Here is a 12438-nt window from a genome sequence, read left to right as displayed (position 1 = left end):
GTTCCCTTGTTCAAGAAAGGGAATAGGGATAACCCTGGGAATTATAGACCAGTCAGTCTTACGCGGTAGTGGGCAAATTATTGGAGAGGATTCTGAGAGACAGGATTTATGATTATTTGGAAAAGCATGGTTTGATTAGAGACAGTCAGCATGGCTTTGTGAGGGGCAGGTCATGCCTCACAAGCCTTATTGAATTCTTTGAAGATGTGACAAAACACATTGATGAAGGAAGAGCAGTGGATGTGGTGTATATGGATTTTAGCAAGGCGTTTGATAAGGTTCCCCATGGTAGGCTCATTGAGAAAGTAAGGAGGCATGGGATACAGGGAAAGTTGGCTGTCTGGATACAAAATTGACTGGCCCATAGAAGTCAGTGGTAGTAGATGGAAGGTATTCAGCATGGAGCTCGGTGACCAGTGGTGTTCCACAAGGATCTGTTCTGGGACCTCTGCTCTTTGTGATTTTTATAAATGACTTGGATGAGGAAGTGGAAGGCTGTGTTAGCAAGTTTGCCGATGACACGAAGGTGGCTGGAGTTGTGGATAGTGTGGAAGGCTGTTGTAGGTTGCAATGGGACATTGACAGGATGCAGAGCTGGGCTGAGAAGTGGCAGATGGAGTTCAACCTGGAAAAGTGTGAAGTGATTCATTTTGGAAGGTCGAATTTGAATGCGGAATACAGGCTTAAAGACAGGATTCTTGGTAGTGTGGAGGAACAGAGGGATCTTGGGGTCCATGTCCATCGATCGCTCAAAGTTGCCACCCAAGTTGATAGGGTTGTTAAGAAGGCGTACGGTGTGTTGGTTTTCATTAACAGGGGGATTGAGTTTAAGAGCCGCGAGGTTATGCTGCAGCTCTATAAGGCCCTGGTTCGACCACACTTGGAATATTGTGTTCAGTTCTGGTCGCCTCATTATAGGAAGGATGTGGAAGCTTTAGAGAAGGTGCAGAGGAGATTTACCAGGATGCTGCCTGGACTGGAGGGCATGTCCTACGAAGAAAGATTGAGGGAGCTGGGGCTTTTCTCATTGGAGCGAAGAAGGATGAGAGGTGACTTGATAGAGGGGTACAAGATGATGAGAGGCATAGATAAAGTGGATAGTCAGAGACTTTTTCCCAGGGTGGAAAGGGGGCATAAAATTAGGGTGATTGGAAGGAGGTTTCGGGGAGATGTCAGAGGTAGGTTCTTTACACAGAGAGTGGTGGGTGCGTGGAATGCGCTGCCAGCGGTGGTAGTAGAAGCAGATACATTAGGGGCTTTTAAGCGACTCTTGGATAGGTACATGGATGATAGTAGAATGAAGGGTAGGTAGTTAGTTTGATCTTAGAGTAGGTTAAAGGTTCAGCACAACATCGTGGGCCGAAGGGCCTGTACTGTGCTGTACTGTTCTATGTTCTAATACTTAATGAGTACTTTGTACCGATCTTTACTAAGGAAGAGGATATTGACAAAATATCGGTTGAAGTGGAGATGGTAGAGATAATGAATGACGTGAAAAGTGAAAGGCAGGATGTACTAGAAAAGCTGGCTATGCTTAGAGTAGATAAATCACCTGGTCCGGAAGGCTTGCATTCCAGATTGCTAAAGGAAGTGGGAATGGAGAAATGGGAAGGGCTTGCCATAATCTTCCAATCTTCCCTAGATACGGCGGAGGTTCCAGAGGACTGGAGAGTGGCAGATGTGACACCCTTATTCAAAAAAGGGTGTAAGACCATTCCTAGTAACTGTAGTTTAACATCAGTGGTGGGTAAGATTTTAGAAACAATAATCAGGGAAAACACCAACAGGCATTTGGAGATGTTTGAGTGAATTCAGGAGAGCCAGCACAGATTTGTAAAAGGCAGATTGTGCTTGACTAATTTTAGATGTAGATTTTTTTTTTTAGATTTAGAGATACAGCACTGAAACAGGCCCTTCGGCCCACCGAGTCTGTGCCGACCATTAACCACCCATTTATACTAATTCTACACTAATCCTATATTCCTACCACATCCTCACCTGTCCCTATATTCCCCTACCACCTACACTAGGGGCAATTTATAATGGCCAATTTACCTATCAACCTGCAAGTCTTTTGGCTGTGGGAGGAAACCAGAGCACCCGGCGGAAACCCACGCAGTCACAGGGAGAACTTGCAAACTCCACACAGGCAGTACCCAGAATTGAACCTGGGTCGCTGGAGCTGTGAGGCTGCGGTGCTAACCACTGCGCCGCCCTCTGGATGTTGTCCATATGAATTTTAAGAAAGCATTTGATCAAGTACCACAGAAAAGGCTGGTTAACAAAATTGAAGCTCATGGAATCGACTGCAACAAGACATAGATAGGTTAGCAGAATGGGTAGACATGTGGCAGATGGAATTTAATTCAGAGAAGTGTGAGAGATGCATTTTGACAAAAGGATGGAGAGACAATATAGACTAAAGGGTACAGTTCTTCAGAGTGCACAGGGTCAGAAGGACCTGGGGGGGGTTTATGTGCATTGATCTTTGAAGGCGTAAGGACATATTGAGAGGGTAGTTAGCAAAGCATGTGGGAACTTGGGCTTCATAAATAGACATATTGAGTTCAAAAGCAGGGAAGTCATGCTCAACCTTTATAAAGCTCTGGTTAGGCCATAACTAGAATATTGCATCCATGCCTGGTCGCCACACTTTCGGAAGGATGTAAGGGCCCTTGAGAGGGTGCAGAGGAGATTTTCCGGAATGGTTCCAGAGATGAGGGAATTTAGCTACAAGGTTAGGTTGGAGAAGCTGGGGTTATTCTCCTTGGAACAAAGGAAATTAAGGGGAGATCTGGTAGAGGTGTAGAAGATTCTGACAGATATGGATAGGATAGACAAGGAAATGCTGTTCCCATTAGCTGGGGACTAGGGCACACAGAGATTTAAGGTTTTGGGCAAGAGGTGCAGGGGGGATGTGAGGAAGAACTTTTTTTAATACAGTGAGTGGTAATGACTGGAGTTCGCTGCCTAGGAGGGCGGTGGAAGTGGAGAAGAATGATTTAAAAGGGAAATTGGTTGGGCACTTGATGGAAATAAACTTACAGGGCTGCGGAGTTAGAGCGGGGGGATGGGACAGATTGGATTGCTCTGCAGAAAACCGGCATGGACTCCGTAGGCCAAATGTTATGCCTCTGTGACTGTATAACTCAATGCAGTAACCACTACTGATGACCCTTGCACCACTGGGGACCATCCAGTCTCACGCTGCCCAGACTGGTGCAGAAATTGGCAAGGAATTACAGATGGCAACTGCATGGTGCAGCGGGTTAGACTTTCAGCTCTTGGAAACGGGTTCAAATCCGTGCTGAAAGACAGCCTGTGTCTGCCCTTACACTGGTTGGACACTAAATTAAATCAATCTGATAGCTTTACCCCAGCTGCTGGTGAATATAGACCCAGAGTTCTAAACTGCTTCTAAACTGGCAATGTCCACCTGAGGGGTGACTGAATTTGAGACTATCACAGTATGGAACAAGAGGTTTTTAGCGCTTCAGGCGGCAACACTATGTTCCCCCAGGGAGGGCCTGGTACCGATACCAGCTGCACAAAATAGGAAGTATTACATCTCTACCAATGGAAATCTGTCACGCTAGCACAGTGGGCAGAACCACACAGTTGGGCTTTAAACTAAAACAGGGGTGGGCAGGGAGGGTTCAGGTGAAGGGAGATTTAGAAATCTAAGGAGACTCGTTGAACTGTGTAGCAATTTGGCTAAAATGAAGCAGAGTGGGATAGGAAGGGACAGAAAGTTTAACGGCAATCAGTGAATAAAGTCCATGCCAATCAGAGTAAAAAAAAATTCAAGGCTCATTATCTGAATGTGCGTAGCATTCGGAATAAGAATAATGAACTAGTGGTACAATTAGAGATAAATGGTTTAGATCTAATCACCATTACAGAAACATGGTTACAAGGTGACCAAGGGTGGGAAATATTCCAGGATACAAAACATTTTGAAAACAGGCAGAATGGAAAAGGAGTAGCCCCAATAGTAAAGGATGACATAACAACAGTAGTGAGAAAGGATCCTGGCTCAGAAGATCAGGAAGTAGAATCAGTATGGGTGGAGATTGGGAATAATAAAGGTCAGAAAATGCTGGTGGGAGTAGGTTATAGACCCTCGAATAGTAGTTATACTGTTGGACAGAACATCAAGCAGGAGCTTGTAGCAGAGGCAATGTAATAATTGTGGGGGACTTTAATCTTCATATAGGCTGGACCAATCAAACTGGCAAAGGTGGTTTGGAAGATCAGTTTGTAGAATCTTTCATGACAGTTTCCTGTAATAATACGTTGTGGAACCAACTAGGGATAAAGCTATTTTAGGACTAGTAATGTGAAATGAGGCGGGTTTAATTAGTAATTTCATAGTAAAATATCCACTGGGAAAAAAAGTGATCACAATACAATTGAATTCCATATTCAGTCTGAAAGTGACATTCTCCAGTCCCAGACAAAAATCTTAAACAAAACCAATTACATAGCTATGAAGAGAGAACTGGCTAAGGTTAATTGGATAAATAAGACTAAAATGTATTGTGGTAAGTAGAGTCAGAGTTATACAGCACAGAAACAGGCCCTTCGGCCCATCGTGTCTGTGCTGACTATCAAGCACCTTGATCGGTGCTATTCTAATCCCACTTTCCATCACTTGGCCTGTAGCCTTCTATGCAATGGCGTTTCAAGAGCTCATCTAAATACTTCTTAAATGTTGCGAGGTTTCCTGCCTCTACCACCCCTTCAGATAGTGTGTTCCAGATTCCAACCACCCTCTCTCTGGGTGAAAAATGTTTTCCTCACATCCCCTACAAACCTCCTGCTCCTTACCTTAAATCTATACCCCCTGGTTATTGATCCCTCTGCTAAAGGAAAAGGTTTCTTCCTATCTATCCTATCAATGCCCCTCATAATTTTGTATACCTCAATCAGGTCCCTCCTCAGCTCTAAGGAAAACAACCCAAGCCTATCCAGACTCTCTTCATAGCTGATATGCTCCAGCCCAGGCAACATCCTGGTGAATCTCCTCTGAACCCTCTCCAGTGCAATCATAACCTTCCTATAGTGTGGTAACCAGAACTGTACGCAGTACTCCAGCTGTGGCCTAAATAACGTTTTATACAGCTCCATCATAACCCCCTGCTCTTATATTCTATGCCTCAGCTAATAAAGGCAAGTATCCCATATGCCTTCCTTAACCACCTTATCTACCTGTGCTGCTGACTTCAGTGATCTATGGACAAGTACACCAAGGTCCCTCTGACCCTCTGTACTTCCTAGGGTCCTACCATCTATTGTATTCCCTTGCCTTGTTATTCGTCCCAAAATGCATCACCTCACATTTCTCAGAATTAAATTCCATTTGCCACTGCTCCGTCCATCTTACCAGCCCATCTTAATCATCCTGTAATCTAAGGCTTTCCTCCTCACTATTTACGACACCACCAATTTTCATGTCATCTGCGAACTTACTGATCATACCTCCTATATTCACGTCTAAATCATTCATGTACACTATAAACAGCAAGCGTCCCAGAACCGATCCCTGCGGTACACCACTGGTCACAGGCTTCCAATCGCAAAAACAATCCTCGACCATTACCCTCTGTTTCCTGCCACTAAGCCAATTTTGATCCAATTTGCCAAAGTGCTCTGGATCCCACGGACCCTTACCTTCTTAACCAATCTCCCATGAGGGACCTCATCAAAAGCCTTACTGAAGTCCATGTAGACTACATCAATTACTTTACCCTCATTTACACATCTAGTCATCGCCTTGAAAAATTCAATCAAGTTTGTTAGACACAATTTCCCCCTGACAAAGCATTGCTGACTATCCCTGATTAGTCCCTGCCTCTCCAAGTAGAGATTAATCCTGTCCCTGAGAACTTTTTCCAATAGTTTCCCAACCACTGATGTTAGACTCACCGGCTTGTAATAACCTGATTTATCGCTGCTACCCTTCTTAAATAATGGTCCCACATTCGCTGTCCTCCAATCCTCTGGTACCTGTCCTGTACCAGAGAGGATTTGAAAATTTGTGTCAGAGCCCTTGCAATTTCTTCCCTTGCCTCACATAACAGCCTGGGATACATCTCATCTGAGCCTGGGGATTTATCCACTTTTAAGCCCGCTATAACAGCTAATACTTCCTCCCTTTCAATGCTAATATGTTCAAGTATATCACAATCCCCCTCCCTGATCTCTACATTCTACATCTTCCTTCTCCATAGTGAACACAGATGAAAATTAATCATTTAAAACCTCACCTATGTCCTCCAGCTCCACACACAGATTGCCACTTTGGTCCCTAATGGGCCCTACTCTTTCCCTGGCTATCCTCTTGCCCTTAATATACTTATAAAACGCCTTAGGTTTTTCCTTTATCTTGCCCGCCAGTGTTTTTTCATATCCCCTCTTCGCTCTCCTAATTACTTTTTTAAGTACCCTCTACACTTTCTATACTCCTCTAGTGCCTCCACTGTTTTCAGCACTCTGAATCTGACATAAGCCTCCTTTTTCTTATCTAATCCTCTATATCCCTTAACATCCAGGGTTCCCTGGACTTGTTGGTCCTACCCTTCACCTTTATGGGAACATGTTAACCCTGAACTCTCACTATTTCCTTTTTGAATGACCCCCACTGGTCTGATGTAGACTTTCCAACAAGTAGCTGCTCCCAGTCCACTTTGGTCAGATCCTGTTTTATCATATTGAAATCGGCCTTCCCCCAATTCAGTACTTTTATTTCTGGTCCCTCTTTGTCCTTTTCCATAACTACCTTAAATCCTACAGAGTTATGGTCACTATCCCCGAAATGCTCCCCCACTGACACTTCAACCACTTGTCCGGCTTCATTCCCTAGGATTAGGCCCAGTACTGCCCCTTCTCTTGTTGGACTTTCTATGTACTGGCTCAAAAAGCTCCTTGTATGCACTTTAAGAATTCTGCCCCCTTTAGGCCTTTTGCACTAAGTCTTCCCAGTTGAGGGAAGTTGAAATCCCCTACTATCATTATCCTATTATTTTTACAACTCTCTGAGATTTGCCTACATATCTGCTCCTTTATCTCTCCCTGACTGTTTGGAGTCCTGTAGAACACTCCCAGCCAAGTGATTGCCCCCTTTTTGTTTTTAAATTCTACTCATATGGCCTCATTTGAGGAACCTTCTAAGATATCATCCCTCCCTTACTGCAGTAATTGATTCATTGATCAACAGTGCAATGCTACCTCCTCTTTTACACCCTCCCCTATCATAGAGTCGTACAGCATAGAAACAGGCCCTTCGGCCCACCGCATCCATGCTGACCATCATGCCTATCTATACTAATCCCACTTGCCAGCATTAATTCCATATCCCTCTATGCCTTGCTCATTCAAGTACCTGTCCAGATGCCTCTTAAATGTTGCTACTGTTCCTGCCTCCACCACCTCCTCTGGCAGCTCATTCCAGATACGCACTATTCTTTGTGTGAAAAATTTACCCCTTTAATCCCCTATCACGCCTGAAGATTCCAGACCCTGGAATATTGAGCTGCCAGTCCTGCCCTTCCCTCAACCATGTCTCTGTGATAGCAATAATATCATATTCCCATGTGTTAATCAATGCCCTCAATTCATCTGCTTTACTATTAAGACTCCTTATGTTAAAAATAATGCAATCCAACCTTGCATTGTTTGCTTGTGCCTTAACAGGTCTATATTTGCTCAGCCTTCCAGACTGACTGTTTCTCTTCTATATTTGACTGTGCATCACCCCTTTACTGTACCTTCCCTCTGTTTCCCATCCCCCTGCCAAATTAGTTTATAAAGTAGGAAACATTTAAGAAACAATTCAAAAATATTCAACAAAAATAGATAGCATTAAAAATACAAAAACGCAGCAAAAAAGGTCCATCTGTGCCTTACTAAGGAAGTTTTTTTTTATTCATTCATGGGATGTGGGCATCGCTGGCCAGGCCAGCATTTATTGCCCATCCCTAATTGCCCTTGAGAAGGTGGTGGTGAGCTGCCTTCTTGAACCGCTGCAGTCCATTTGGGGTAGGTACACCCACAGTGCTGTTAGGAAGGGAGTTCCAGGATTTTGACCCAGTGACAGTGAAGGAACGGCGATATAGTTCCAAGTCAGGATAAAGGATAGTATGAGATTAAAAAAAGAGGCTTATAATGTGGCAAAGAATAGTAGTAAGCCTGACATTTGGGAGTGTTTCAAAAACCAGCAAAGAGCCAACAAAAAGTTGATAAGGGGAAAAAATAGAATGAGAATAAACTAGCCAGGAATACAAAAACAGATTGTAAGAGCTTTTCCAAATATATAAAAAGGAGAGTACTAAAGTAATCATTGGTCCCTTAGAGGCAGAGGCAGGCGAAATTATCATGGGAATGAGGAAATAGCAGAGACATTGAACAAATATTTTGTCCCTGTCTTCACAGTAGAAGCCACAAATTACATACCAGAAATAGAGCGTAACCAAGGGGCTAAAGAAAGGTAATCAATATCAGCAGAGAAAAAGTATTGGAGAAACTTAGGGAATGAAAATCTGACAAATCCTCAGGACCTGAGAGCCTACGTCCTAGGGTTCTAAAAGAGGTAGCTGTAGAGATAGGCATCGGGAAAATGCTTGAATCTATTATTAAGGAAGTCTTAACAATGCACTTAGAAAATCATAGTATGATTAGACAAAGTCAACACGGTTTTACAAAAGGGAAATCCTGTTTGACAAATTTATTAAAGTTTTTTGAGGATGTAACTAATAGGATAAAGGGGAACCAGTAGATGTAGTACATCTGGATTTCCAAAAGGCATTCGATAAGGTGTACAAGAGGTTAATACACAAGATAAGGCCTCATGGAATTGGGGCTAACATATTAGCATGGATAGAGGAATGGTTAGCAGATAGGAAGCAGTGAGCAGGGATAAACGGGGTATTTTCAAGTTGGCAGGCTGTGACTAGTGGAGAGTCCAAGGATCAGTGCTGGGGCCTCAGTTATTTACAATCTGTATCAATAACTTGGAAAGAGGAGACCTACAGTGATATATCCAAGTTTGCTGACAATACAAAGCTAGGTGAGAATGGAAGCTGTGAGGATGAAACAAAGAAGCTACAAAGATATGTGCACAGGTTAAGTGAGTGGGCAACAAGGTGGCAGATGGGGTATAATGTGGGGAAGTGTGAAATTATGCACTTTGGTCGGCAGAATAGAAAAACAGAATATTCTTTAAAAGGCGTGAAACTTATAAACGTTGATATTCAGAGGGACTTGGGCGTACTTGTACAAGAAACACAAAGTTAGCATGCAGGAACAGCAAGCAATTAGGAAGGTGACTGGAATGTTAGCCTTTATTGCAAGGGGATTGGAGTACAAGAATAAAGATGTCTTGCTATAGTTTTACAGGGATTTGGTGAGGCCACACCTGGAGTACAGTGCACAGTTTTGGTCTCCATATTTTAGGAAGGATATACTTGCATTGAAAGCAGTACAGTGAGGGTTCACTAGGTTAGTTCCTGAGATGGGACGGTTTTCCTGTTATGAGAGGCTGAGTAAATTGGGTCTATACTCTGGAGTTTAGAAGAATAATAAATTGTCACTAGTATAGGTAAGTGGTAGGGAAATATAGGGACAGGTGGGGATGTTTGGTAGGAACATAGGATTAGTATAAATGGGTGGTTGATGTTCGGCACAGACTTGAAACATATAAGATTCTGAAGGGGTTTGACAGGATAGACACAGAGAATAAAAGCAAAATACTGCAGATGCTGGAAATCTGAAATAAAAACAAGAAATGCTGGAAATACTCAGCAGGTCTGGCAGCATCTGTGCAGAGAGAAGCAGAGTTAACGTTTCAGGTCAGTGACTCTTCTGAGAGGTTGTTTCCCCTGGCTGGAGAATCTAGAACATGGAGTCACAGTCTCAGGATAAGAGGTCCATCATTTAGGACTGAGATGAGGAGAAATTACTTCACTCAGAGGGTTGTGAATCTTTGGAATTCTCTACCCCAGAGGGTTGTGGATGCTCCATCGTGGAATATATTTAAGGCTGGGATAGAAAGATTTTTGGTCACTCAGGAAATTGAGGGATATGGGGAGCAGGTGGGAAAATGGGGTTGAGGCTGAGGATCAGCCGTGACCGTATTGAATGTCGGAGCTGGCTCAAGGGGCTGAATGGTCTACGCCTGCTCCTATTTTTTATTTTCTTATATCAAAGGAGCTTCACTCTGCATCTGACTCCCAATACAATATACAATCCTTCGTATTTCCTTACTCAATCCAGGTGAATTCTGACTGACCACTAACATCTAAAAACCCTCCTGCTGGTATTACAGCCAGGAATATTCAACTCTCAGTTTAACCCTGGATGCCGAGACTATAACAATACTGCTACAACAGGCCGAAGATCGCTGTCCGCTGACATCTATAAGTGTGCACGCTCCACAGACACTGCACGTTACCTAGTGAGAGAAGCTCCACATCCAGCAGTCCAATGGAACTGGGAGGTTGCTTGGTCACATTTGACAAGCTGCTCGTTCGGGACCCCAGATCGTTGGAGATATGTGGTGGAGGAGGAGGGATGACGGGGAATACTGGTGTTGCAGTGGCATTGGCCTTTGCTGAAGGGGGATCCAATCCAGCCAGGTCGATCAGCGTCTCCGTGTTAGTGGCTCCACTACTAACTGCAAGACACAAACATACAGTCAGCTCATAAAACCAGCACATCAATCCAACAGACAGTTCAATTTAACATTAAAACGCCACTCCACATGTTCAATTATAAAATTGACCACTCCTTCCCCAGTTCACAGGTAAGTGAGAAGAGTGGGGGCAAATCCAGATAGAAAGCTGCCTCTCGAGGACCCATAAAGAAAAGACTTGCATTTATACAGCGCCTCCTTCCCTCTGCAATATCATAGCCGTGCCAGGTGTTGCCTGCAGACTTGGGGAGCAGCAGGTGAGGGGGAGAAGAGTTGGAGGGGAACCCCAGCTGAGAACCAATAAAAGTTACCTGATGGTCTTGGAAGTTCAGGCAGATCGAGCTCCCCGTTTACAACTTGTCCTTGGACAATCTTTTTGTAGGAGTTTATTGCACGTGAAAGGTCATCACTTGCTCGTAAAATCTCACCTGAAATAAAATGGCAAAGGCATTACAGATTTATAAAAAGCCCAATCAGGGCTGCCTGATTTATAAAAAGCCCAATCAGGGCTGCCTGATTTACAGAAAGCCCAATCAGGCATCTACCTGATACTGAAGATCTTGTCATTTGGCACGACTTGAAACACTGAAGCTTGGCTGTTTATATATGTTGAAGCACTAGAATTTATCTGTGTACCCATGTGTTAAGAATTGGGGTTTGCTGTGGGAGCACTGCCACTCAGTGTTGTCAGTCTCCTCAGTAAGCAGTCTGACCTCCTGACTTTTCTGGGAGTTGACCCACTCCGCCTGTATCTACTGGAACTATAGTATCTTTTCTTTTGGGCCTCCTTATCTCGAGAGACAATGGATACGCGCCTGGAGGTCATGTACTGGATATTCGTCTCTTTCGCTTGTGAATGACTTCAATCTCTGATAAGGTGAACCGAGCAAATACTTGTTGAGGCAAGTTCAGGTATGAAGCAATAAGCAGTTTCACAGAAAGGTGAGCAGACACAACAGCTGTTTTGATCGGTCACAATTCAATCAGTATAATAAACAATACAATACCTACCACACTTCCTCATATGACTGAACAATATGACTTCTGTTTTCCAGCATTTCAAAACTCAGTCTCAGTGAAAGCTGTTGCAGCTTTCATTTTAAAAACCTAACCTTTTGGAGGACTGGATGCCTGTGTTTTATTTTGCTCTGCTCATAGCGAGAAAGGGATCAAAGACTTTCCAATATAATGAGCGTGTTGTATTTTTTGACTATAGAGAGAGATTAATGAGTTGTTTATTATTGACAATCAATGTTGGAAACAACATCAAAGGCAACATCATAAGTACCTGTCATCTCAGAGTCCCTTTTAACCTGTATGAATGCACTATGCTTTAAAACACATTTAAAACTCTTTTATCCCCCAAAACCTTTCTTCAGAAAAATGGTCAAAAGATTTCAAAATGTGAAACTAAACAATAAATTAATTCTCATTTATAAATACCAAAGGGTTGAAAACACTCAGCAAATCTGACAGTAAATGAACATTTTGGGTGTAGAACCTTCATCAGAAACTAGTCTTTTCTCTATAGAGTATTGAGGGACTTGCTATGTAATTTTATTTCTAATTCAATATTCGTCCTTTGTTTGGATACCTAACCCTCAATACTGTGTACGAGCAACAGGGAGAGATACATGTACTTGCCCTGCCCAGTTTTTTGCAGCACTCTTCTGAAGGTGCCTTCGCTATCTCTGCCTACATAAATGGCAGCTATCTAGTTACGTATTGGAGGCTGCTGGTGCCTGTGG

The 12438-nt window shown here is 43.3% G+C and overlaps 1 protein-coding gene across 1 annotated transcript in view; it reads right to left on the bottom strand.

Moving 5' to 3' along the window:
- The window catches only part of LOC137384174 (ADP-ribosylation factor-binding protein GGA3-like), a 132721-nt gene that overhangs the window by 84299 nt on the left and 35984 nt on the right, over nt 1-12438 (bottom strand). The window contains exons 10-11 of the mRNA XM_068057801.1: nt 11002-11118; nt 10451-10672 (exon numbers count right to left, since the gene is read on the bottom strand). Coding sequence (XP_067913902.1) covers nt 10451-10672; nt 11002-11118 — 339 coding nt within the window. The remainder of the gene's footprint in view (nt 1-10450; nt 10673-11001; nt 11119-12438) is intronic.

This window comes from Heterodontus francisci, chromosome 26 (genome assembly GCF_036365525.1).
Source record: "Heterodontus francisci isolate sHetFra1 chromosome 26, sHetFra1.hap1, whole genome shotgun sequence".
Lineage (NCBI taxonomy): Eukaryota > Metazoa > Chordata > Chondrichthyes > Heterodontiformes > Heterodontidae > Heterodontus > Heterodontus francisci.
Note: the sequence above shows the minus strand (reverse complement) of the source record. Positions and strands in the feature narration are given on the sequence as shown.